This window comes from Quercus robur, chromosome 12, assembly GCF_932294415.1.
Source record: "Quercus robur chromosome 12, dhQueRobu3.1, whole genome shotgun sequence".
NCBI classification, from domain to species: domain Eukaryota; kingdom Viridiplantae; phylum Streptophyta; class Magnoliopsida; order Fagales; family Fagaceae; genus Quercus; species Quercus robur.
In genome coordinates, this window is record NC_065545.1 from 1288259 (window position 1) to 1316041 (window position 27783).

A 27783-nucleotide genomic window follows, 5' to 3' on the forward strand; every position below is an offset into this window, starting at 1 on the left:
CTCCCCTGTCATCATGTCCTGGTTCTGGAATGGTAATCGTCTCATCGTTTTGGTTCTGAGATGGGTCTCGTCTCATCTCGTCTCTCTCTCTCTCTCCACCAAATCTTTCATCTCTCTCCCGATTTGCCACCGTGGGTTTGTGATTTGTGGTGGTTGTGGGTTAGATTGTGGGTTTTGTGAGTTGTGGTGGAGGTTGTGGGTTTGGTGGGTTGTGGATTGTGGAGGTTGTGGGTTGTGGTGGAGGTTTTGAGTTGTTTTGTGGGTTGTGGTTGATGACAGTGGGTTGTGGGTGGTTTTACTGAGTGGCAATGGGTTGTTTCATTGGGTGGCAATGGGTTGTGGGTTGTGGGTTGTGGTGGGTGGTGGTAGTGGGCTGCGGTGGTGGCTAGTATTGGTAGTAGATTGTGGTGGCTAGTAGAGCAGGCAGAGAGGATGAGAGAGGAGAGATAGGGGTTAGGTGAAATGAATTTGTTGGGTTTTTTTATCTTTATTTAATGAAGTTGTTTATATTATTTTAATATGTTGTGTATTAAAATAGAACTTTTAATGTTGATTGTATTTAAAAATGAGTTGTTAAAATAGATAAAGTAGGTGTTAAATACTATATTTTTTAGCCTTCTAAGTGCGAATGCTCTAAAGAGGTACAATACCATGTATTGCTTTGTATACAGATGTGATGTGACAATCACAATGCATGCAGGTGCGACAACATCCCCAACACATATATAGGTTCTGGGATACTCCTGAGCTTCACTTTATAACATTTTGTGGTTTTTCCGTTTCGTTTTCCATGTTCTTGGCCTGCCTTTCTGTACCAATTGACATTGGTGTGTTATTCACTTATTTGTCTTCTCTCTTTTTTGCCGGTTATTCGCATAAAACAATTACTCCTACTTTTGAAAATTTAAAGTATTCCCAACAAACATAAATAGTAATTATTCCTCCTTTATGGTTTAGGATTAATCTCTCTCTCTCTCTCTCTCTCTCTCTCTTTTATCTATATATAAATAGCTTAAAAACTGACACACATCTCCAGTATTGCGAGGTAGACAACCTTACATCTAATATATATATTTTTCGTCATTGTTCCTAGTGTATTGTAAGAAAGAAAAAAATAGAAGATTTAGCAAAAATAAAGAAAATGGAAGAAGATAGGGATAGACAGAGCCAGGATGATGTGCTCGCCTTCGATTTGTACAAGAATACCATGACAGGTGAATGGGGGAATATTGTTAAGATGTATAAGGAACACAAATTCTCAGCCATTTACGCCAGGATCAACTCGGCAGGTGACACGGCATTGCATGTAGCTGTCTCTATTGCGCCAGAAGAAATTGTCCAACAACTCATACGTGTAATTTCTCTCCATTCAGAGCCCTCTCTTCGGTTAACAAACAACGAAGGGAATACCCCTTTGCATGTGGCAGCCTCAGCTGATAGATTGAACATTTGCATCCTTCTTGCTAAAGTTGACGTGTTTTCGGAACTTCCAACTTTGGAGGTTCATCAAGATCCATTTCGTAACAAGCTCGGTGAAACTCCTCTCTTCTTAGCCGCCTTTCATGGTTACAAACCAATCTTCCTTTACCTGCATTCCTTACTCTTGGAACCATCCGACAAGGACCTTGATTCAGTCAATCCCGCCTACAGAAGAAATGATGGTGAGACTGCCCTTCACTGTGCCATTAGGTGGGAGTATTTCGGTGAGCATTTTTTGCTTTAACTTTTTTCACACCGAAATTTTATATTTTCTAAAGTAAAATCTTATATAGTTCCGCTTTGTCGTTCAAAAGTATTATCTTCTCTCTTTTTCAAGGAAAAGCAAGAATCTCCCTCTAGTACTATTGTCAAAAGCGGAACCAAGATTTGACTTTAGAAAATATAAAATCTCTATAACTAGCATATGCTAGTTATAACATATAGATACACGAATATTATGCATGTGCATAACGCACATATTTTATGTAATGCTCAAAACCAATCTAAATAATAAAATGGCACTAATGTGAATACAAAGTGGTATTTTAATGTTATAGAACCCATAAAAACTGTTCTATTATATTGTATTTATTTGTTAGAGTTTATACATAAATGAGTCATGTTGTATTTTTTTTTTCCCCTGATATCCCAAATTTGACTTAATATTTTTCATCCAATTATATTTAGTAATTATATGAATCTCAAGTGCAACTTATGTTTTTTTTTTTTTTTTTTTTTTTTTTTTTTTTTGAGAAGTACAAATTATGTTGATTTTTGCTAAGCATATAAAATGATTAAATTTAAAAAAAATTTAATCCAAATTGTAACTATTTGAGTATCTAAAACTTTAGAGTTCAACTTAATGTAGAGACTGAATTGACAATGACTCAAAAATGTAAAGAACAAAAATGGTATTTTCATTAACCAAGAATTATTAATTCACATAGTCTATCACATTATGTCTTTACAAGGTTTTTTTTTTAAGTTGATGAAAATATAAAAATGACTGTTAATAGTATTCAACTTTAGGTAGCAATTTTAACATGCATCAAATTATGTTTTCTTTTTTTAAAATGCACTTATTTGTATGTATAAGATTACAAGCTAGTGCTAGGATATAAAGTTTTATATACAATTAAAATAATAATAATAATAAATCGATTATATATATTAAATGTTCTTGTGCATTACTGATTAGTTTTATTATGGTTGACAGATGTGGCATTTGAGATACTTGCAAAGGAACCTAATCTTGCTTATTCTGTGAACGAGGTAGGAATCACCCCTTTGCATCTCCTAGCAAGTAAGCCTTCGGTCTTCAGAAGTGGTTCCCACCTCGGATGGTGGAAGAGCATCATTTATCATTGTAAGTATTACTCAATTGTGTAGCCGCAAATCACTAAATCACTTTAATTTTGTAGATCGGAGTTGTACCTACATTACACGTACTTCTCCTTTGTTGTTGTCCATTGTCCAACATAAAAAACTGTCGTTATCTTTTATTGTTTATGAAAGGTATACATGTTGAAGAGCTGGAGCACGAAACTGCTCATAAAGATTTTATTGATTCTGTCGTTAAAGAATTGCATGAATCTTCCGAAAAGGACATTACTGACAAATTCCCAAAGAACTACCAAACATGCATCCAGTTCTATCAAATGCTGCAGAATATGGCTCGATCGGGTATGGAATAGATTTTTTTTTTCTTTACTTTAATTAAAATAACACTTTTTATGGTCTGTTTGGATTGAGGGAGAGAGATAGAAAGAACAAGAAGGAGTAGACTAGAGTTAACCAAAAATTAAGTTAATTTCTAACTAACTCTCTCTACTCCTTCTCCCTCCTCTTCAATCCAAATAGATCATTAAAGTTATTACAAAACTGGTGACAGAACATATTAACATAACATCAATCAGGGCAACTCAAAAATGTTTAGACCTACACCAGGTAATAAATTTTTTAGGATCATTTAGGACTCTAGGTTTATCAGATTCATGGAGTTGCTTTTCCATTCTTTAATACTGGATGTCTTATTAATCATGTGAATTTTATTTTATTTTATTTTATTTTTTAATTTTGACAATTGGGTACACTTCCGATCTTCTAGCTTTACAACAAAAATGCATTAAACAGAACGATTAAACTTCAAACATATACAGCAACCCTAAAACCAACGGAAAACAGTGTTGATTTATTTATATATTTCAGTTCTTCCCTTGAATTTCTGTTACCGAGTTGCTTTTCTTTTCTAGCGTTTAGAAGCAAAAATATGAATTGCAAAGGTCGGAAAGCAGATGAAGAGAGTGCCAGCGAACGTGATATTGTTGGCCAATCACAAAAAGGTGAGAAATGCTTATTATCAAAAGTGCATTTGAGTTGCCAAGAACCTTCAATTGATATTTGATCATAAAAAAAAATTTCTTTGTTGGTCCGGTACATCTATTAAATGTTTGGCTCGAAATCTTCTAAAAATATATATGGGTGGAGTGCTTTAGTGGCCTTAAAGTACTGATTATTATTGTTATTGTAGAGGCCCAATGAAAAGTAGTTTTAAACTTCCATTATTTATTCTTTTTTTTTTTTTAATCAAGTAGTTCTTCACTTCTACTATTTAAACATTGTTATTTGCACATTACATAATGAATTGATTTTGTTTATTATAGGATACCAAGCTCAGAGTAAAGTTCAGAAGCATCATTCTTTTCGGAGCCGTTATGCAGTCTGTTTTAACTTTTTCCATCTTTTATACACAATATTCATCCGGATTATTCTTGGCCTTGGATATGGTATGCCACTATATACACACACCCCCCCGACTCCACACACACACACACAAATATATCTACAAATTTTAAACTTTTTAATATAAAATAAAATTTTTTATTAAATATTTTTTAAAATTAAAAATAAAAAGCCATAATTATTTATTAAATGTTATTGATATAATTTCAATCACATTAATTATCATGTCAATTCGTTAGTTTTTTATTATATATAATTGATAATATAAGTAAAGTACAGTAATTAATATATTTGCCTTTTGTAATATATATTATATACTTATTGAAAAATAATCAGAGGGTATAAGGAAGATTAAACGGAAGCATGTACATTCTGCTAAAATCATGGAAATCCTTATTGAGGAAATTACAAAAGACGCTCGCGACTTCACAAGTGGGACGGATCCTGGGCATACAATCAACCGGCATGGAAGTTCGGATGGAAAACCATCACTAACAGACGGTGACAATGCCACCACTTCCAAACCTGAGCAACAAGATGGAAACAAGATAAACAGAACTGATAAAGTAGAGAAAAATAATGGAAATGGTGATTACTATTCTTCTACACTGTAGTTTTATGGATTTTACATATTACTGTTTATTTTAGAGTAAGAACTTACTTGAAGTTAAAATTATTTTAGTCAACCATTTTGAAAAGTATTTATATCATATTAAAATATAATTTTTTTCTTAAATCTTTATAATTATTATTCTTTCTTTACATATATCAATTATTGTATATTTTTTACTCTTGGAAAACTCAAAGAAATAATAAAAAATCATTTTGCACAAACTACAATGACTTGGACATTTGCACAAAGATAGTAACGAAAACTCATTTTGCATGACTAGTTCATAACTTGATATGGGTGATTTTTGGTTTTCATTTGCTACAATTTGTTCTTTATGCTATAAAAGTGTGACTTGTATATTTGCACAAGTATGTTAACGAAATTCCATTTTGCATAACTGGTTTGTAACTTGATGTGGATGATTTTTGGACTTTGTTAGCTATAATTTGGATTTTATGCTATTTTATATAAGCTTGTGAGAATAAGGGTCATCAAATAGCTCACAGTCCATGAGTTGGCCCCAGTAACGCACTAGGCTAACCACTAGGCTAACCATTTAGCCCGATACATTAATTAACTCAAAATATATAGCAAAAATAATTTAGGTGGGGAGGGGGTTGAACTTAAAGATACAAGAGTAATAATTTAAGAGCATGCCTAACCATTAGGATACTTGAAGTGATTATACTAAATTATGCTTACTAAATATAAATTTTGCTAGTAAATTGGTATCTTTGATTTTTTTTTTTTTTTTTTGTCAAAAAACATAAACATTGGAAATTTTATTTATTAAAGGATATGAAGAAAAAGAATTATTTAAAACCTCAATAAAAAATTTTATTAAGAAAAATTGACTCTTTTCTTAATTTTTTTTAAAGAAGGAAATCTTACTAGAAAAAATTCATGGTTAGACCATTCGGCCTAAATACAAAATGGTATTACCCATAGGCTGAGATTTTCTCTTTCGGCCTAACCCACTAGGTCCATGGGCTAAGTAAAAACAGGGCAGACCAGCTTGGCTGGGCTCTTTGTCGACTTTTAAGTACAAATATATGCTCGTAGATTTTTTAGCCAAAAGAAAAAACTCTGTGTTTTTATTTTGAGAATCTAATTTATAAGTGGATAAAACAATTTGAAAATTAACAGGAGAGTGGTTCTATTTTTTAGGCAATGTTTTAGTGGGAGTTAGAATTGCGTTTTTACCGAATTATCCTTTAGTTTTGTCTCTACTTAAACACAAGGGTGTAAGTGCATTTTTGAACTAAAAAGTGAGGAATCCAAATAAGAGAAGCTCCTTAAATAATAGTATAGATACTAAAGATTCAAATATGATAAGAAATCACCACATCATATTTTTTAAGTTAAGCAATAGGCACCCTCATACACAATCCTATTCTCCAAACCAATTAAAAATAAATAAATAACTTTTGTTTTTCTTTTCTTTTTTGGGTAAGTATCTAATCTCTATTTCGTTATGAGCATATATAAAACTACATAAGAAAAGAAAGAAAAAAACTAACATAAAAAATTCAAAACTTTTTATTTGTTCTGGGCTCTTCTTGAACTCAAGATTTTCCCTCTACCGTCCTACCAACAAATCAGACTTGATCTCAAGCATATCATGACATTTCATAGTAGTCTTGATGACCTTCTTATAGCGATGATCTATTTCTCAAATCTGTAATTTTGTTAAGACTATTCCATGACTTCTTCACTCAGTTTCGCTTGAGGAGTTGGTAGGCAGTGGTCAGAGCCTTAGAGGACATGGCAATTCGAGATCGAGAGGGTTGTAAAATTTAAAAAGAAAAAAAGAAATTGGTTTGGAGAGTAGGATTGTGTGTGAAAGTGTCTATTGCTTAACTTAGAAAATTGGCAGCATATTATAATAACTGCATATTATTGGAGGTTGTATAACATATGGTTTTACACCATATCTTTATTGAATTCAAACTCATGAACTAAATTGTTATCAGTTATATATATATATATATATATGGCTAACATTTGAAGATGCACTCTGTGTAATTAGCAGGAAAGGAGGAAAGGCCTAAAACTACAAAGACAGAGACGCCCTTACTTATTTTATTGCCAGGTAAAGAGGAAACGCCTGAAACGGCAGAGATAGAGACACCCACATTGGTTGCGGCAAGAAACGGTATCACAGAAATGGTTGAGCAAATACTTCAAAAGTTTCCCATGGCCATTAATGACAAGAGTAAAGAAATGTCTAAAATGACAAAGATGGAGACACCCATATTGCTTGCAGCTAGAAATGGTATCACGGAGATGGTTGAATACTTACTCAAAAAGTTTCCAGTAGTCATTGCTGACAAGAGTGAAGGTAAAAATATTGTTCTTTGGGCCGCAAAGAGCAGGCAAACACATGTATTACAGCTACTGCTCAAGCAAAGGTTTGTAAAACGTAAACTAATTCATGAAGTGGATATGAATGAAAACAATGCATTGCATCTGGCAGCTGAGATAGGAAAGCAAAAGCCTTGGCTAATTCCTGGTGCTGCATTGCAAATGCAGTGGGAAATCAAGTGGTATGAGGTATGAACTCAAAACCAGCTTTGTCCTCGATTTTTATCACACAATATAAATATAGCACATCGTAGCAAATGCCACCATCCTATAAAGCAGTGGCAGAGGAGGGGTAGGCAAGCTTTTTAAAAATTCCTCCTCTCATAAATTTTTTTTTTTTAAAAGAAAAAAGAAAAAATATATCAAAAATTTTTTTTTTAATGTATAGTCAATAAATTCTCTCTCAATTTCAAAAGCTTTTTATTTTTGTTGATGTCTTTCTGATGTTTTCACATAAACTTTTGAAAACCCACATTTTCCCATACCAGTATTTTAATGTGTATATTTTAATTGAATTTAAATTTAATAAGGTCTCTGTTAAACTTTTTATATTTACTCCCTCTATTAGAATTTTGCTATGCTTGTTTTTCTTTAAATGATAAAATAGATAGTTTAATATATAAGCATATTCAAAATAATGGTCATACCATCGCACACCCTTAGTGTGATGGTCGCTCCACAAGTATAAGTGCTTGTGGGGGTGGAGGGCAAGGTCTAGGATTTAAGTCTTTAGGAAATAGTTTTACACATATACACTTAGATTAAATTAGAGTAGAATTTATATCTTATATTAAAAAAAATTAATGGTCATTAAGAACTACTATAAATATAAAATTCTATATATAAGAAAAAATAAAATTAAGAAAAAAAATATTTTATATAATCTTTTTGTGTATTTCATGAGTTAATGACTATATATAATAATGCATGCAGTTTGTAAAAGACAACATGCCGCAACACTTTTGCTATCAAGTCAATAAGGATAACAAGACCCCAGAAGAAATCTTCAATGAAACGCACGAGGACTTAGTCACAAAAGGAGGCGAGTGGCTTGACAAAACCGCTGAATCATGCTCAGTTGTGGCTGCACTCATTGCTACTGTTGCCTTTGCCACGTCAACCGCTATCCCTGGTGACATTGATATACAACACGGGAGAGCAAATCTTGAAGGCCAATCGACACTCACCATCTTTGCCATCTCATCACTCGTTGCTCTTTGCTTCTCCATCACTGCTTTGTTCTCGTTTCTTGCCATCCTCACTTCTCGGTATGAACAGAAAGATTTTCGTAGAGACTTGCCAAAGAAACTTCTGCTTGGCTTAACTTCTCTCCTTGTTTCCATTACATCAATGTTGATTTCTTTTTGTGCTGGACATTACTTTATGCTGAAGAATAAACTGAAAGATAAGGCTTTTCCAGTATATGCAGCGACATGCCTGCCAATAGTCTTTTTTACCATACAACAGTTACCACTCTACATTGACATTGTTTGGGCTATTTTCAAGAAGGTCCCCCGATCAAGCTGTAAGGCTATTTCTCTCTAGGGTTTCTTCTACAATATTATATACATAAACTTTTTATTTTTGAATGTTTGTACTTTTTCTATCAATCGAGATTGATGGTATGCTTTAGGATTGAAATAAGTTGTTTCCCATTTTAAATTAAGATGGGATGCATTGTTTGCTATTTTAAATTAATTTGGGATGCATTGTGTTCTTGGGCTTATGAATTATGAGTTCAATAATTGAATAGTTTTAGTTCCTCAATTTTTTTTAATTGAATAGTTCAAGTATTTTATGTTGAATATCTTTCTCTCTCTCCCCCCACCCCCCAAGCAATTATTCAATATTTTGAAGGTATAGTGAATTAATGATGGGTACTCATTCCCCTCATATAATAGTGAATCCCACTAATTTTTTGTTATTGATAATTTCAATATTTACAATAAGGGAGAGAAGTTTGAACTCTGAATATTTTTAATTTGTTGAAAACACCAAGAAATGCCAACTAATATGTTCTAGTTAACTCAACTAGTAAAGTCTCTTGTCGTTAAATAAGAGATTTAGGATTTGAACTTTACTTGTACCAAAAACCGATTGGTATTTTAGCCTAATGATAAGAATAATTATTATGCAGTAGACGTTATAGGTGAAATTATATTCTATTTATATAAATAAATAAAAGATGTCAACCGATCGAATCTACCTACATAAAAAATTGATTGATACCTTAATCTGATGATAAGAGTAATCATTATGAAGTGAACATTATAGGTGAAATTCTATTCTATTTATTAAAAAAAATATATATCAACCAATTGAGTTATAAGGCTTTTGAGCATTGTTATTTGAAGAAAATGGTTTTGACTTTATCTTTTAATAACCCAAGCCCATTTAAATTTCTTAAAACTTAGGTAACTGAATTGTACGTTCAAAAATTATCTTAACAACTAATAAATCACTTAATATTTTGACAATACAGTTTTGGTTTTACCTAAAATAAACCTCTCCAAAAAAATAAAAAAAATAAAAAGCCTCATAGTAATCAACAATAGAAATACTGAAATAGGTTCATAGAAGAGGTTCATAGAAGAGAGTATATTTCACCTTTGTGATTTTTTTAGTATTTTTTTTAATGGCCAAAATACAAAATCCACCTTCTAGGTTTCACTATTAGTCATTTCAATCCTCTAAGTTTAGGTTTTGTTATTTTAGTTATCTAAGTTTCATTTCTTCTTAATTAAATCCTCCGTTAATATATTGTTACTTTTTGCCATTAACTTACCAAAACCGCGTTGTTTTGAACCTTGGTTAATATATACATATATATATATATATATATATATATATATATATATATATGTTAACAAAGCCATTAGATTTTTTTTTTTTTCTTTGGTCCAGAATGACATTATAAAGTTAAAAGACCTCAGTCTCATGGACTACCAATAAATCGAGAAATTTGTGCATATAAAGGCTTCAGGAAAAATAAAGAATCATACTGAGATGCAGAAAGAGTCGGATTGAAAAAGAAATATCACCCGCCAACGGAACAAGGGCCAAGAGCAAGAAGATCTTCCAGAGTCGTTGGCAATAAAGATGTCAGAAGTGAAGTAGACAATTTTTATTTGGTTTTATGTGTTTCTTGGAGCTCTATGGTTGATGGGTATTGCAAAGGGGAAAGGATAGGTGATGCTAGAAATTTGTTTGATATCGTACCAGAGAGGAATGTAGTAACTTGGACAGCAATGATTGATGGGTACACGAGGTTGGAGAGTTTCAAATATGGGTTTGAATTGTTATTCAAAGGTGGGTGGGACGACGTGGTTCTTCTAATTGGATTTCTGTTTTTTTTTTTTTTAATAAACTTTTTGTTTTCTAAAATTAAGAAAAAAAATTTATCAATTAAGATCCAAAATGACACTGTTTTGGTAAGTTAACGGCATAAACTAACAGCATATTAAAAAATTGAAAGGATAAAACTCAAATTTACAGAACTGAAATGAAAATGAGTGAAATTTAAAGCATAAATTTTACATTTTAACCTCTTTTAATTTATTTTTTTGGATCTAAAGAGTATCTCGTGTTTTCTATAAGAACGGTTAATTTGTACCATTATTTATTATGAGAGAGAATATTTCTTCTCTTAAAAATCATGTCTTTTTGGGCGCTCATATGGGCTTTTATGAGTTAATGACTTATGTAAAACTTACAGATAGTAAAAAAATAATAATAATAATAAGTAAGCTTACTTATAATTACATCTCAAAAATAAGCATATTCTTCAATTCACTATTAATGTATCTACACTCCGTAAACAAAAACAGAAAAAAAAAAAAAATATATATATATATATATATATATAAAAACCATAAATAAAAACCCTTTGTTTCCGTTGCAGCTCACCACCGACCTATTTACCCAGAAAATTTTCAATTTTCTCATATAAATGACAGTACCTAACGGTGAATTTTCAGTTTCCCAAACGGTAACAAATGAATGAATCATTCAAATTTCACATCCTCCTATTAGCGATTCTTTTTGCAACGCGCTCTAATGGAGAATCATCGACGTGCGTGACGGTCTACAAAGAAGGCGGTGCTCCCGCGGTCTTTCAATCCCCAAAATGCCCCCGCTGGACGCTCCCCAATTACGGTTCCACCACCACCGCTCCTTGCCAAATGGCAATACTTCAAGGTCGCCGAAAGTCCCAAGAGGATCGCACTCTCTGTGCCCTCGATATTCGCATCCCTTTTCCTGGTCTCTCTCTCTCTCTCTCTCTCTCTCTTAGGGTTTTTCTTTTGTTAATTGCATTAATACCATTCTATTTAGCACAATTGCAGAAACACCCCTGAGTACTTCCGTTTTGTTTCCTTTTAGGTCAATTTTAGTTGCTTGCTGAGAATTTTCAATGGCGAAAGATTTTTTGAGAGTTTAATTAAAGCTACAAGAAATCGATTATGTTTATTGTGGATATAGTTAGATTTTGAATTTATAAGAAACATTATTTATATAAGAAAATTATAAATTTTAATTGTTTAATGGAATTATTTGATTAGAACAATTAAATACCATATAGGGTTGTGATTAGAAATATTGAAAATAGTTAAAGTAATTAAATATATTATTTCTTTTTATCATCCTAATTTTTTGAAACCATTAGTAATTTAACATAGTATTAGACTAAGTAATCTTGATAAACAATGCTACAGACCCGATAATTTTTACAATAGTTGAGTTGGCAAGTTTTTACTTATTACGATAATTTTTACAATAGTTGAGTTGGCAAGTTTTTACTTATTAACATCTAGGCCAACCATTGATATTAATAATAAATTTTCACATTTTGTGCGACTCTAGACTTGTTGGATCTTGATTCCTGAGTCCCAACCTTGCCTTTACTCTACCTTCCCAATTAAGAGTTAAAAATTCCTCATGTTGGGGTCCCACTTATCAAGGGAGAGTCTAGTCCATTCGTGAGAGTGAGTGTTATAGTAATGATTAGGTAAATTTACCTTTCCTATCGGTTTAAGTTTTTGGGACTAGTGATAATTTATCAAAAATGAAAGGAATTTAGGTGTGTTTTACTGTTTCATTTATTGTAAAGTTGGCATTTGTAATGTAATGAATTTGATGTTGGAGCAGGCAAAATGGGGGTTAAGGAGGTTACAGTTGGAATTATAGCGGTTTTTGATGGTCATAATGGTGCTGAAGCTAGTGATATGGCTTCGAAGCTTTTATTGGAGTATTTCATTTTGCATACTTATTTCCTTCTGGATGCAACATATTCAGTCATATCATCGAAGCAATCCACCGGAAGATTGCCAGATAGAAGAGTACATGATTTTGTTTTTCAAGTGCTTAATTTGGATGAAAGAACCAGGTAAGCATTACTTGGATTTTTTAAGGTGTTTTTGCCTACGCGTTAATGATTAATGTTAGATATCAGTATTTGTAGTGTTAGATTCATGGAGTGTTCTACTTCTACCATTGTGGTATTGCTAAAGTTGATAACATCCACTTTAAATACACAAATATGTAAACTAAAGAAACCAAAGAAGAAAAAAAAAACTTATGAGAAGTTCTTACAAATGAACAGTGGTGGGGTTGTGTTTTACATGTGTCTTAATAAAGATATTTCCCCATTGCTCTGTATGTAGAATTTGTAAGATTGTTTCCAAGAAAATAAGTTTCATTTATTTTAATATGATAAAACAGCTTCCAACATTAACTGAGGGATGTGTTGGTCATGTGTATACATTTGCATTTGTAAGGTTGTTGTTTTTCAGGATGTTAGTTTTTGGGTCTACAAAACCTCTGTTTTTGGTACAGTGCTCTTATATTGTTAATGGTATTGCCTAAATGTTATCTCACCATATAATTTTAATCGACATGATATTGTTTATATGTACTTCCAAATAATGGGAATGCATTCCTAGGTTAAAGTATTCATGGCCGGTGAATTTCGATGATTCTCTTCACTTCGAAAATTTAAAGGAAGCATTGTTGAGGTGTAGATTTTTAATTGATGGGATATTGTTTATATGTACTTCAAATTTGTGAATTCTTTCCTAGGTTTAAGTATTCTTGGCCGGTGAATTTCGATGATTCTCTTCACTTAGAAATTTTAAAGGAAGCGTTGTTGAGGGCAATCCATGATGTTGATGCAACATTTTCTAAGGCAAGTTCTATTTGATATATCTTGGCTTGTTTTAGAATTATTGTGCGTTATTCCCTTCCTTTTTATCTTATGTTGACATTCATTCACTTAAGTAATGAAGGAAGCATCTAGAAGGAATCTTAATTCTGGTTCGACGGCCACCGTCATACTAATAGCAGATGGTCAAATTTTAGTTGCCAACATTGGAGATTCAAAAGCCTTTTTGTGCTCTGAAAAATTCCAGCCTCCTGCAGAGGCAAAAGGTTAGAATGGTCTTGGCCTAATTCGCTATGTGTTCAGAATGTTAGACGATGTTTTGCAGTTATTATTTATGGTGTGATTTGTTTTTTACCTACTAAGTTACACATGCTCCCAATGGGTCTTGAACCTACAACCTCACCCTCCACCTAGTGCTTACAAGGGGAGGAGGTGCCAATTGAGCTAGAGCTCATTGGCTATGGTGTGATATTCTTGTATGATTATTGAAACACAAAGTATGATTTATTATGCCAGAGTTTTACTTATCATTTTAACAAAGACATAGTAAAGGCTATTCAATTGATGTTGCTTATGCATTGCAGCCACTTTAATAAGGTTATATAGGCAGAAAGGACGCAATGGCCCTGTTTCACGCGTGAGAGATCATGGCAACTTCAAAGTGGCTTCATCCAATGGATTCACGCATTTTTATGTTAAGGAATTGACCAAAGATCATCATCCAGATAGAGATGATGAAAGGATTCGGGTGGAAACTGCTGGTGGTTATGTTCTTGAATTGGGTGGTGTGTCCCGAGTAAATGGTCAACTAGCTATTTCTCGAGCAATTGGTGATGTGTCCTTTAAAAGGTCAGGTTCACAAACAGTGTAAAATATTTGAATTGGTATTCTTCCTTAATTGTGACTTCCAAAAGAGCTTGTGATGAAGTCTTATTAACTTTCCCCGCTGCCAAAAGCCTTGTAGTCAGTTCTCTCCTTGTGGAGAACCTAGGTTTGAATCCTTAATTGACTTGGCATTAAAAACTCACATTTCTTATCTTTTTATCATGACATCCTTATTTTACTTGTCACTAAAAGAAATATTAATTGAAATTCTGATTTAGTATTCTCTGAATCTTTTTTATCAGTTACGGTGTTATATCTGCACCAGAGGTGACAGATTGGCAACCTCTGACCACAAATGATAGCTATCTGGTGGCTGCATCTGATGGAGTTTTTGAGAAGTTGAGTCTGCAGGATGTTTGTGATTTGTTGTGGGAAGTAAATAGTCATGGTACCCTGGAATCAGAACTTTCTACTTCATGCTTGTACTCATCAGCTGATTGCATAGTGAAGAATGCCTTTGGAAAGGGCAGTCTGGATAATATGGCAGCTGTTGTGGTTCCTTTGGGATCTACTGTTTTTTCTGAAGCTTTTCTCAAGGAAGGTTGTGTGGAAGAGGGGGACAGAGATTTGACAGCAAGTGGACTACAAAAGTTCAGATATGAAAACTCAGGTGACTCTCTGCTTTTAAAATTTCCAACAGATTATAGATTGCATAAGTATGGAAACTAGAACTTCAGTTTGTAACTTTGTCTTAGAACCACTGGGGCATCAGAAACCGAAAACTCCAGAGGTCATTTATCCTATCGTTTAATTTTTTTCTATATAAAAGAAAAAAATGCTGTGATCATTTTGTAGACTTTGAGATGTGGATTAAACTGGGTTCACATATTTTGGCAATATGGTTTATGAGATAGCTGTTAGAATAATGGTTAAATGATCAAATTCACCCGTTTCCAACAGCTTAAGCTTTTGGGACAATTGGTAATTTATAGTAGCATCAGAGCAGGAGATTATAAACTCTATCTCTATCCCCATTCTACCTCCCATTTAAATGTTAAAAATCTTACATGTTGGGCCTCACTTATTAAGGTGGAATTTGGGTCTACACATGTTGGGGGTGTTAGAATTATGGTTAAATGATTAAATTCACAATTTCCTAACAATTTAAGCTTTTGGGACAATTGGTAATTTATCAATAACCAACATAGAGTTGGTCTAAAAGTTATCACTTTTGTTCATGATTTTAGTGGTATTAACTTTTTCTTCATTGCAATTTTTTTTTGATAAGTAACTTTTTCTTCATTGCAATTGTGCCAAAACCAAATGATTAGAAGTCAAAACTAGCAGTTTGTCATACCAAGAGCCTTGTACCTCAATTAGTTGGCACTTCTTAGTATCTTCAATAGAGACATTTAGGGTTCAAATCTCCTCACCCTAAATTATCAAATTATCCAAAAACTGGTAGTTTACCTCAAGTGATGTAGCTTTTGGGTTTTCAAAAATCACATTATCTTGTAAAAAAAATACCAATATATTGTTTTGTCAACTTTGTCCTTATTTAATAACTTAAATTCATTTCTATCACATCTTGTTTGTGTTTGCTGATGTCTCGTCTGTGATAGGCATGTTGGCATGCCCTTGACTTGGGCACACCTGTCCTTTCGATTTTTCCATCATAGTTATTCTTTTACTGTTCATTTATGCGGACCTGCCTGCTCAAAATATCTGCTTGTGGTGTGTTGGCGGCCACTAATGTTAGTCTAAAAGTGCACAGACCATGTCAAGAACTTAAGATGAAAAATATATTGACTGATTTCTCAGTTGTCTATATCACATTTTTATCTTGGTACATAGGCTCATTATGATGATTCTTTTATCTGCTATTGTACTCATCATTAATTTCTCGCCCTGATCAGCTGATGATGTCGCTTCTGGCCTAGTGGATTTGAAGCATGCTCATCCATTAATGTTCAAGTTTGAGAGGTTATTGGTGAGTATGAAAGCTTAGATTTTTTTTTTCCTTGTTTTGATCCATTTGCTTTCCAAGGCAGTTGGTTTAATGTCATTTATTACCTCATAGGGAAATGAATTATGATTTTTTCCTACTGTTGTGTGCAAATGCATTTAAACCTTTCAAATAAATATATTTTTCTGATTAATGATGGGAAAGGAGCTGGGACAGATTCCTTTCATATAACAAACTGCAAGGTGGTTAAGGTGGTTTTAACTAATAATCATGGCATTGGTATTGATGTTCATTAATGTCCACATCATCTATCATGCATCTTGGCAATTAACAGTGGTCCTTTTGCAATTGTTCCATACTTTATTTTTGTTAATGAAATTTTATTTCATCTCTATTCTCTCATGAAGGAAGAGGTTCTGCTCATCCGGAACATAACAAGTTTTGACAAATTAACTTATATTATCTTATGTAAGTTGTAAAAGTCTGATACATATTTACGAAGTATATCTTGGATAAGTGATTGTTTTGATTGAATGGTTGTGGACATTTGGTTATTTTGAGAGAATGATTTGTGGGCCACCAAGATATTTTTGGTAGACTGAAGCAGTCATTTTACTAAAAGAAGACTGTCTACCTCGTCAAGGTCATCCAAGTTTGTTATGTGGTAAATTGTAATTGTTAAAGTTGAAACTAACAATTTTGGGTTCATGTAATGAGACCATGATTTATTTATTTAGTGACTTGTGCCATTAGTACTGGGAAAGGTTTTGTATGAATGATATTGGCTGCATTTCTTTCTCTAGGTTGAAAGAAAACATGGCAAATTTGGCTGTTTTCATTTATTTGAGAACCTTGATGAACACATGGGTTACACCTTGCAAGCTCAAACGGATGACCTAGAAGACCATGTGTATTATGTACCTCAGGCTCTACCTGAGGCCCTTGATCAACAGTGTGGTAAGTGAAGGTGTCATTGGGGTCTTTAATCCATGGTATTTTCTTTTTTTATGGCCATAAATTACCTCTAGCCAAGAGGCCTGTGTTTCTGGGTTTGCTTTCAGTAATTTGGATAGAAACTCTGTTAAGTTCCCCTACATTCAGTTTTTAATAAATGTGAGTTAACCTTCTGTTTGAATCCCTCTCTTTTAGCTGCAATTTCAAAATATAAGCTAGATTTTGTTTCACTCACAAATTGTCTTAATGCATAGGAGAATAATGTGAATTTTATTTTATTAATCATAGACATTTGTCTTTCATTTTTGTCACTAACATACACTATCTATTTACAACGAGCTCTAATTTTGATTTTAGGTGGACCTCTATGTTTGTATAATGACCAGAATTTTTGCTTGCACCTTGGTATGAATGTTGATGGAACTAAAGATCAATGCATAAATCCTGAAGGCTTTGCTAATTTCCTTAGTCTGCTTGAATCAATTCCTCTTCATGATACGGGGCCAAATTATGGATCATTTGAGTATGCAATGCCAGACTTGAGGTACATTGCTTTGCTTTAATTTAATTTTGCTGCTTAATGATTGTTAGCCTGATGAAGCTAATATAAATAAAAAATTACAACTTTTACAACTATACTTGTAAAAGGGGAGAAAAAATCTTAAATTCAATACATGTACACACCTTCATGCAATGTACCTCTATTATGTTAATTTAATTTTTGAAATGATGTGCTAACTCAGTATGTAATCATCATAATAATGTTTGTGAAGTACTCACAATCTGAGATGCCCCTCTTCAAGGGAATTTGATGATCACATACAAATACTTATTAAAAAATTGTGAATTTGTTCTTAGTGGTTTCTTTGTGTTAAAAGGTTTTTATTATTTTTTATTTTTTTTATAAGCTTTTGTGTTTCAGAATTTTTTTGAACATCGCATGTGTGACAGGTGATCTTCTGTGTTCTTTGATAAGAGACCCTAAGTCATATGGTGCATTATTTGATTGACTTCCTCTGTTAGGTACACACTAAAGAAGAGGTTTGGTCGTGGATCATATGGTGAAGTATGGTTGGCTTTTCATTGGAATTGCTGTGAAGGAAGCAATGCTTCAAACCTTAATGGAAAAAACAATAATACCTCATCTAATTCTTTTCATTTTGATTCAAATCATATTTCATCAAATAATTGTCATGCTGATCCTGCTGACGAGAACTTCTTCATTTTGAAACGTATAATGGTAATAATCTTTACAATTTAAAATTGAATCTTTAGAATTTCGTTTGGATCTAATGTTGATGTCTTTTCATTTGTACAACACTTTTATCCTCCATGTTGCATTTGTTAGGATGATAGCATGAATTAACACTTGCTTCCTATAAATAGGTGGAGAGAGGGACTGCTGTTTACTTGAGTGGTCTACGGGAGAAGTATTTTGGTGAAGTTTTTTCAAATGCCTCTAAAAGTCTTGGAGGGTTGCTCTCAAATTCTGTTGTGGAAGAATCACATGTGGGCTTCACTGACCTAATAGAAGCAAATGAACCAATGATTCATGAAAACACTTGGAGTTTTGAAAATGAATTTCTGAATGATAGACTGCAAAGAGCTATCCTTGAAGAAGGTCTAAACCATATTGCAAGATATGTAGAGTCATTTGAATCTCGATCTAATGAAATATGGCTTGTATTTCGTCATGAAGGCATCTCTTTGTCAAAGCTTATGTATACTGTTGAAGATGTAGATGATAATGCAGATGGGGTTGAACAAGTTAAACGTGTTCAGATTTTGCGTCCCTCAAAATGGTGGCATTGGTTGAAGACTACAGAAGCAGGACAAGAGGAAATGCGCAATCTTATATGGCAGTTGGTATTTCTGCAATACACATTTCTCTCTATCATGAACTTTTTTTTCAACCTAGTCAATTTCCCATTTTCTATAGTGCTATATCTCGTAGAAATAGTTGCTTGACTTGGATGGATGGCACATCCTTTAGGCATGTGAATATGTCATTGGAAGATATGTTAATCCTATGCTAAGTAAACATGCTTAAATTTATATTAAGGACAATTTCATGTTGTTTAAATATTCTAGTTTCTATCAAAAGATTGATGAATGTAAAACAAGGCTTGGAGATAAATATGACTCAGCTTAAATTGGTGAATCATACTTTTAATAGGCTGAAGTTAATTTATTTTAAATCTCTAACTTGTGTGACTTTTGCCATACGTCTTTAAGTAAGAATCATAAGTTGGATTATGTATACTACATGTGTCCAAATTTTTTGCAGTTGTTTTTTCTGTTGCATTCATTTAGATACCTGACATACTATCCTTTTCATGTCCCAGTTGTTGGCGATCAAGTCCTGTCATGACCGCAATATCACCCACAGGGATATAAAACCTGGTGAGGACATTAGTACCTTATGTTAGAGCTGATTATTAAGTAAAATGATATGGACATGCACATGCACACGGATACATGCGTGAGAAATCAATTTTTTTGCACTTGCTGATCCAATGAGCAATAGCTCAAATTGCACTCCCTCCCACAACAATGGGATGGAGGATAAGGTCAGCCTATGGGGTGCATGTGTAACTTACCGATCCAGTTTTTTTTTTTTTTTTTTTTTTTTTTTAATTTAAAAAGAAGATCCAAGCTCATCACTCCATATTCTTTTCTCCTGCGAATTTATATCATAATTGTCCCACATTAACCAGTTATTTGGTTATGAAAAGAATCATTTATTTTTTCCAAAAAGTGCTCAATTGGAAAGTTTTCATTTGTGATCTCTTGCCATATATATATTGTGATTTTGCATGACTCAATTGGAAGGAGTACTATTTGGGAAAAAGCTAATTGCAAATTCATTTTTGTTTGGAAGAGAACATGGTCATATGCTTTGAAGATCAGGAGACAGGGAGATGCCTAAAAGGAAGTCCAAGTGGAGATAAGAATTTCATCACCAAAATGTACTGTAGAATATATCTAACTGTTATTGTATTTCAACTGAAATTTTCTTCTTTGTTAAAGTTTTTTGCTAAATGACATTAGCTTCTACTCATCAAGTATTAGGAGAGAGTCAAAACATACTACTATACAATTTGATGGGCTATTGGTTTTCTTTTTTCTTTTTCTTTTTCTTTTTAAATTTCTTTTTAAAAAAAGTTGATTGTCTGTGTCATATCTGTAGGAATTATATATATATGGACTTGAGTCCGTGTTCACCTTCTTTTCGGCCTTATTTTTTCTATCTTGTGTTCGTTTTTTTTGGCTGTTCAAAATACTTGTCTTGTTTTAAAAAGTAAGTGGTCATTAATTTACTGACTTCCCAACAGACCGATGGATTTAATACATATTTGAATTCTTGAAAGTTTACAAGGGTAATTTTGAAACTTAAATATTAAACAGAAGTCTTTATCCCCCCTTCCCCACACAATTTATCCTCTTCATTTAGTGCATTTTAGAAGCTTATCACATATGCTAGAGATTCTGCACAACCTCTCTCAACCAAATTGACTGGCCAATAGTTTGTTGGTTGTCTTTCTTTCCCCTTTTAAAAACCCCATTGCTTTGCAATCTTTGGTTGGAGTCTGATTTTGCAAAGGTTTCTAACATAAATAAAAAAGGACTACTTTGAGTTTGCATTATTCCATCATGTTTTGCAATGTCTTAGTTACCATGATTTTGGTCCCAAGTGATTTTTACATGAAATTAGTTAACAACTTCAGATGCTAGTGGTTTACTTGTCATTTAATTTCATGGTCCTCCCTTGTCTCATAGCAGTAGTCTGGGTTGATCCAGCAACATATTATGACAATAATATTTGGGTAAAGTTTGTCATTTCCATATGAATACTTTCCAAAATTGGCTGGTTGTCCACCAAAAACGTGATTTATTGAGACAGCATTATTTGTCAAAAGAGTATTCAAATACTTCATGTTCGAAGAAGCTTCTTTTCTCCTCCAGGTAAATCTTAGTGTAAGCTGTAGTGATCAATGTCTGGCGGAATGTGTCAATTTGTATTTTCCTATGGCCTCGTTTGGGAGGAGGGAATGGAATGTAATGGAAATGAATGAAAAAAATAATTTTAGAATATTCTTCCCTTCCCTTGTCTGGGAGTATTAATGGAGGGAATAGAAAGCCCATTCCCTTGTTTGAGAGTTTAAGTGGGAGGGAATTGAATGAGTAGGAGGAAATACTCATTCCACTCTATTCCCTTAATTCAACCATTTATTTTAAAATATGGGTCTAATAGTAATATTGTTATAAAATGATTCCATTCCATTCCCTCCATATTGCTCCCAAAAAAAATTACTAACATTCCATTCATTTCATTCCCGTCCATTCCTTTATTTTAAAACATCCAATCAAGATTACTTAATTCCATTCCATTCCATTCTTTTCCATTCCTTTCCCTTGCTTAAATACGTTCTATTCCATTCCGTTCCTTTCCATTCCCTTATGATCATTCCATTCCGTTCCATTTCGTTCTCTTATGAACTCTCAAACAGAGCCTATATGGTGGTGGGGGGAAGGGAATCTTTGTGTTCTCCTTTGCCTGTTTAATATGAGTTAACATTTTTGATTGATAGTAACCCACCCCACAAGTCATTCCCTTCTTTTCCTATATGTATGTTTTTATATGTAGAGGAAATGTAATTTTTATATCATGCTTATTGTTCAATTTATGATACATTCCATGATCACCTTTTAACCCATTTCTGTTAAAAAGCAATGTTTCTTTTGCGACTCTTTACAAGCTCTGAAGTTGCAGTGTGCTTTATTTATCCATAATTGTTTGACACCTAATTTGACATTATGTATGTGCAAGGGTCCCCCCCTACATCAATTAAAACACAAATAGTGAGGTTGGGTCTTTCACCATTACATACATGTACTGGTCTTCTTTTTGGCATAGACTAGAAATGAATGGTTGGGTTGACTCTTGAATATATGTATCAACAAAACAAAGAAATTATGAATGGTTGAAATTTAGTACTGTTCTGTGTGCTTATTTGATGTATAATAATGTAACTGAAACTTTATGCTTTTTGTGCTTACGCATGTTGCACTACGGATTTAATGCCTTTTTCTTCAATGGATTAGGCGCATTATTGACTTTGGTAGTGCAATAGATGAGTTCACACTGAAGCACTTATATGGTTCCACTGGACCGTCTAGGTATCTCTTCTTTCTTTGGAAGCTTTTTACTTCTGCAATATCTGTGTTTTAATATCTCAGTTAATGGTATGATGCATATTCATTTTTGGGGTTGCTTCAGGGCTGAACAAACTTATGAATACACTCCACCTGAAGCCTTGCTTAATGCAAGTTGGTATCATGGGCCAAAAGGCACAACTGTGAAGTATGTCAATCTTCGATATAAATCAATATGAAAGTTAGCATGCATGGTTTATATATTAAGGATATATTACTTTTTTACAATGCTGCGTATGTATCTTCATATGTTGGATTTATTTTATTTGCATTGCAGGACTAATAATCACCTTTACTTGACAGGTATGATATGTGGAGTGTTGGCGTTGTGATGTTAGAGTTGATCTTAGGATCACCAAATGTATTTCAAATAAGTTCCTTAACACGTGCTCTTTTAGATCAGCATGTTCAGGGTTGGAATGAAGACTTAAAAGAGCTGGCATATAAGTGAGTTTTGCTTTTAAGGAGACTTTAAGATTGTCAAATTATTTTGTACTTTGAGTGGCTCTCAGTGATAGTATTGCATCTGTTACAAATAACCATTGACACGCTTGAAAATAAATCTTGATGGACTAGTTTCTGATCCGAAGATGACATTCTGATCTAAGTGCAAAGCTTTCTAGCAATGTAGCATTAATCAATGTGATAACTCTGTTCCTGTGTCATAGTGTATGCTAAAAATAAGGATGTTAAAACAAAATAGAATTGTTTAGGCATGATAATATTAATTCATTTCATGATAAGTGTTTGGTATGACACCCAATGAGCTCTGGCTCGCACTTTCTTCATGCACAACAATGGGTTGGAGGGTAAGGTCATCATAGGTTCAGGTTCCACTTGATGCACGTGAAACTTATCAATTTAAAAAAAGTGTTAGGCATATACTTTAATCATCTGACATATCTTCCCACATTTATGGAAATTGTTTTGATCCTGTGTAGCAAGTATTCTTAGCCATATAATCTCTTCTATAGGATGATATTTGGATCCCATGTAGCAGGTTTTTATGGCCAAATTTTCTGCAATTAACCATTTGCCTCTCCTTCACATTAACGTCTGTTCAAAAGTTTTGGCTATTTGTGCATTCCAAGTGCCTTCATATTAACCGTCTCCACCCCCCACAGCTTCATCTTTTACAGTTAACTGATCTGTAATTACATTGTTCCATATAAGCTCTCAGTCTCTGTAGTTAAGCAGATGTGAGACAAATGATTAGATATGTAACTTGATTTTTATTGGCCCAAATCTCTAATTTTATATAATGTCATGTTTGAAGTCTATGGCTTCAGAACAAAAGGGTTGCATACTTGATGTTCCTACTCCAGCTAATGGACTAAGAATCAGTTTACAGATGTCTCCCTTCCCCTTACCAAAAAATCCCCTTTCTGAGATTTTAGAATCAAATCGGGTAAGTGACATGTGGCTAGAAGAGAAAGAGATAGCACGGATTTGTAATCAATTCTCACTACTTCACCAAACATAGCATTCTTGTTAAAATTCTTATTTTAAATCTTAAGTGTTCTTTAAGAATGACAGATTTGATAAACGGAATGAAAAGGTATTTGTTAAAAGCTTCTCATTATGATGTGGAGAAATGGATTTTTTTTTTTTTTTTTTTTTTTCTGTCCCTGAATTTTAATACAAATGTTGAATATTATCAGATTATATAAGGTGAGATTTAAGCCATCAAATTTGTATGCATTAAAGAAAGACTACACTGTCTAAGGAGATTGAATGTTTTGGATCTGTCCATTTTTTGGATAAATTCTGAGATTGATGATTGAAACTTTTTCTTATGATTACAGGCTTAGATCATTTATGGAATTGTGTATCTTAATCTCTGGGAGTTCTTCAAAACATCATCACTCAATGGACCAAGTAAGCATACCATCTTTTATTGCTAAGTGATGGCTAGATTGTTTTAGTGTTACAATGTACTGTGTTTTAGTGCTGAATATTCTCCTGTGTTTGTCAGTGTGTTAAGTATACTTTTTTCATTCTTTTTCCATCATCTTTCACCCTGACTTTACATTTTAGTTTGGTGATAGATTCTTTTTTATTTATTGGATAAATAGTTTGGTGATAGATTCATAGACATTAGACATTGCAGAAATGGATTTTATTTTAAGAGCAGCATGGTTGAACAACATGCTTAATTCCTAATATGCTATGTCATGGCATCTATGCTCATGGAATCTATGGCTCCTGGCACAACTATGTGTTATATTAATTGAGCAAAAGTAGTGATATATTAATTTTCTATGTTATATTTTCTTTTTAGGAGTAAGGGAAATTTAGAGGAAATTTGAAGTTTTTTACCTGATGTTACATGCGTGCTATATATTGGCTGATGTAATTTGGCACTTCTTTAAGTTGTGTGAAACTTGAGGCTGCTTGTTCTGTATTGCTTTCTCTTGGATTGTGTTCATTGATTAAGTGTCTGTTTGTCAACAGAGTTTTCTTTTAGGAAATCCGTAATCCCTCTCTTCTTTTCTGATTCTTTTATCTTTTGGGAGGGTGTGAGATCTGATTTTAGTTATGGTGCCCTTCTAGAACTAGAATTGACATCCTTGCCATATTATGTATAAGAGTGACTCATACAATAAGAATTTACAGGCCTGAAAAAGTGCATGAGACATGTTTTAGGACACGAGGTATTTATTTTACAAACAGATATAACGTGCTGTCCCTTTAGGAAAGGAATTGGTATGGACCTTGAGGAATGTGGTATTTTTTATTAAGGATGGTCTTCTTTTTTCCAAGCATACAATCTGAGTATATAATCTGGTCACCTATTAATGAAATTTCATCTGTTGGAATTCAGGTTGGAGTTTCACCAGCCTCATGGAAATGCTCTGAAGAATTTTTTTCACATCAGATAAAGAATAGAGATCCTCTTAAACTAGGGTTTGTCTATAATTTCTCATGCTTTTGTTGGTATCAGTATTCATATTTCGTTACTCGTATGCTCCTTTTTACAAATGTTATGCTAATCAATCTTTTGTTTTTTTTCATAATGGCCGCAGATTTCCAAATATTTGGGCTCTGCGGCTAGTACGCCATTTATTACTCTGGGACCCAGTAAGTTGTCATTGCAATTATAAGCATTGCATGGTTTGAGGCAGATTTTTTTTTTTCCTTGATTAAAGAAAAGAATAGAATAAGACTTTCTTTTTCATTCTTCTAAATTGTTTTAAGTACATATATACCTTAATGGAGATGTGGTTTTAATTTCTAGATTTTCCTGAGTATTTTTCTTGAAAATTATTAATTCATGCAGAAAAATGCAATAAGTAGTTAGTTGTTTGCTATATTGGACATCGTGTTTAGTCTATAAGATGTGAATGTAGAACCTCGGTTCTAATTAAGCGTATTTATTTTGAAATTTATGATTAATTAAAGAGAAATAAGTTTTGCTCCAAAGTGTGGGTGACCCCTTGGATTCATGCAATGCATTTATTCCCTCATTCAAAATTGCATGTCTATTATATTATTGATAGACACTTGGCCAAACCATTTTTTTGTTATAATTTTTTAAGTAGGAGTTTACTAATATTTTTCCCTCTTTAACATACCCACATTGAAACTTTCCCTTCTCCTAATTACACGCCACAGACACATTTTCCATATAATCGGTGACAAGAGGGTTAGGTGTTATAGGCTGTTAAATCAACTCCTTGGGCAACGGCATGTAATAAGGGTATTATGACTTGATTACAAGAACTTAAAAACATAGTGTCTGATAATTTTTTGTGATTAAGCATGTTGTATCACTCTTGTATATTTGATATATAGCTGAATATGATGTGGGTTTTAAATGCATGCGAATTTTAGGAGGATCGATTGAGTGTCGATGATGCTTTAAGGCATCCTTATTTCCAACCTCCTCCCAGAGGATGATTTTTTGGGAGTTCAGGGGTTCTTCTGGTGCTTAATTTTCCCAACAAGGTACTATATTTATGCTAATTAGACATACAAGAGACGTACTAGATTACTACCACTTACAACACTTATGGTCTTAAATTTATTATTCAGATCCAGGTTCCATCCTCTCATTACATGGAAAAGGAATTGAGAAAGTCAGAATTGGGAAGCCTCGCAAAAAGCTTTCGGAAAATTAACTGATCGAAATACTCCATATATAAAGAAGTGTAGAAATATCTCGAGTTTTTGCTGGCTTGCTTGGGGTCTTCTGGAGGATACTGTAAGTTCAAGCCCCAAATAGAAGCACTTGATCAAAAACTATCCAGGAGGGAAATTGAAGCCGAAGCCTCAACGTCTAATGTATTTCCAGAAGATCGGCAAATCCATGTGGAGGGAAACAGTTGTAAATATATATATTCTTGCTATTACAATTCACAGTGCCCAATTTTCTAAATTTGCCTCTACACATCCCAACGGCCGAACCCCTAAGCTATGGACAAAGTTTCAAATCGGTTTGGAAGAATCTCCTTCAAGACAATTCTTAAAGGAGAAGATTACTGTATACAATTTTTCCTTCCCTTTGAACACTAGTCACTTTTAACTATAAAAATATCACATCATTTATAAAATGAAGAAGATTACTGTATACAATATTTTAATGTACATTTGAGAGTTAATCTGATATAATATATAAATATACAATATTGCTTAATAGATGAACGATTCAAATTACATAAGTTATGGTCAGTTAATAATAATTTTAGCATGTTATGTACAATCTCATGTAAGATTTGACTTAGGCTATGTTTGTTTTGGTTGAAAATCACTTCCGGAAATGCTTTTCCGTAAATGCGGGTGTTTGGTTGCGCATGGAAAATGCATTTTCCGGAAATGCTTTTCAGTTGACCTGTGTTGGGATGTAAAATGATTTTCGTTTTTATTTTACCTTCAAATATCATTTTCTGGAAAACAGAGAAAGAGCTGAGTGAGAGGGAGATCGCACCCATGCGTAGAGAGAGAGAGAGAGAGGAAGAAGAGACCGAACCTAGAAACCGACTCCGACGAACCCAGAAAACCCAAGACCGAGCTCGTTCGTCGAGCAATGCCCAAACCCATTCGTCAAACCTAGAAAACCCATTCGATCGCACCATCTCAGACCCTCATTGCGCCGATCGCACCACCGACGAGATCGTCGCACCCCCGCACCGATCCACCCAAAATTGATCGTTCTCGTCGCACTCCAAAACCGATCGTCCTCAACCTAGATTCGTCGTCCCAGATCACGATCTCGCCTTCGCGCCGATCGCGATCGCAGTACCGCGCCGCGCGATCTCGCCTCTCATCGAACCCAGTCACCTCTCTCTCTTCCTTCTTCTCTCAATTTGACCGGATTATGAATTATTTTTTTTCTGGGTTTTATTTGTGTTTCTGGATTGAGGAATGAAATTATATATTTGTTTGGCAGCTGAGAAAATGTGAGAAAATGTGTTTTCTATGGTATTTTCAACAACACAACCAAACACCAGAAAATATTTTTCACAA

General features: G+C 33.5%; 2 protein-coding genes across 3 annotated transcripts; both read left to right on the plus strand.

The window, feature by feature from the left end:
• Positions 1–1053: 1053 nt before the first annotated feature.
• LOC126710247 (uncharacterized) lies at positions 1054–8914 on the plus strand. The gene is made up of 8 exons (XM_050410628.1): positions 1054–1703; positions 2696–2845; positions 2995–3162; positions 3732–3821; positions 4143–4265; positions 4558–4809; positions 6867–7387; positions 8132–8914. The coding sequence occupies exons 1-8, from the start codon at positions 1142–1144 to the stop codon at positions 8741–8743; spliced, it is 2478 nt and encodes an 825-aa protein (XP_050266585.1). The 5' UTR covers positions 1054–1141; the 3' UTR covers positions 8744–8914.
• A 2166-nt stretch (positions 8915–11080) lies between these two features.
• Positions 11081–26955, plus strand: LOC126707961 (probable inactive protein kinase At3g63330). Of its 2 annotated transcripts, XM_050407729.1 has the most exons (21): positions 11081–11458; positions 12344–12581; positions 13274–13383; positions 13484–13621; positions 13940–14204; positions 14483–14850; positions 16097–16170; positions 16950–17103; positions 17458–17644; positions 18124–18340; positions 18487–18966; positions 19446–19503; positions 19982–20069; positions 22207–22281; positions 22382–22465; positions 22621–22764; positions 24123–24195; positions 25142–25224; positions 25344–25398; positions 26152–26265; positions 26353–26955. In XM_050407729.1, the coding sequence occupies exons 1-20, from the start codon at positions 11194–11196 to the stop codon at positions 26215–26217; spliced, it is 3222 nt and encodes a 1073-aa protein (XP_050263686.1). In that variant the 5' UTR covers positions 11081–11193; the 3' UTR covers positions 26218–26265; positions 26353–26955. The 2 variants fall into 2 exon arrangements, with proteins under 2 accessions (XP_050263686.1, XP_050263687.1); XM_050407730.1 differs by lacking the exons at positions 11081–11458; positions 12344–12581; positions 13274–13383; ... (2 more) ...; positions 14483–14850; positions 16097–16170 and adding an exon at positions 16251–16388.
• Positions 26956–27783: the final 828 nt, after the last annotated feature.

What these genes read in the sequence shown, in the direction of transcription:
- LOC126710247 (XM_050410628.1), top strand. Translation starts at nt 1,142, where the DNA reads ATGGAAGAAGATAGGGATAGACAGAGCCAGGATGATGTGCTCGCCTTC. An exon ending in GAAGAGCATCATTTATCATT is followed by an intron (nt 2,846 to 2,994) that starts GTAAGTATTACT and finishes TGTTTATGAAAG; the next exon opens with GTATACATGTTGAAGAGCTG. An exon ending in GCAGAATATGGCTCGATCGG is followed by an intron (nt 3,163 to 3,731) that starts GTATGGAATAGA and finishes TTTCTTTTCTAG; the next exon opens with CGTTTAGAAGCAAAAATATG.
- LOC126707961 (XM_050407729.1), top strand. Translation starts at nt 11,194, where the DNA reads ATGAATGAATCATTCAAATTTCACATCCTCCTATTAGCGATTCTTTTT. An exon ending in GGCCCTTGATCAACAGTGTG is followed by an intron (nt 17,104 to 17,457) that starts GTAAGTGAAGGT and finishes TTTTGATTTTAG; the next exon opens with GTGGACCTCTATGTTTGTAT. An exon ending in ATCATCACTCAATGGACCAA is followed by an intron (nt 24,196 to 25,141) that starts GTAAGCATACCA and finishes GTTGGAATTCAG; the next exon opens with GTTGGAGTTTCACCAGCCTC.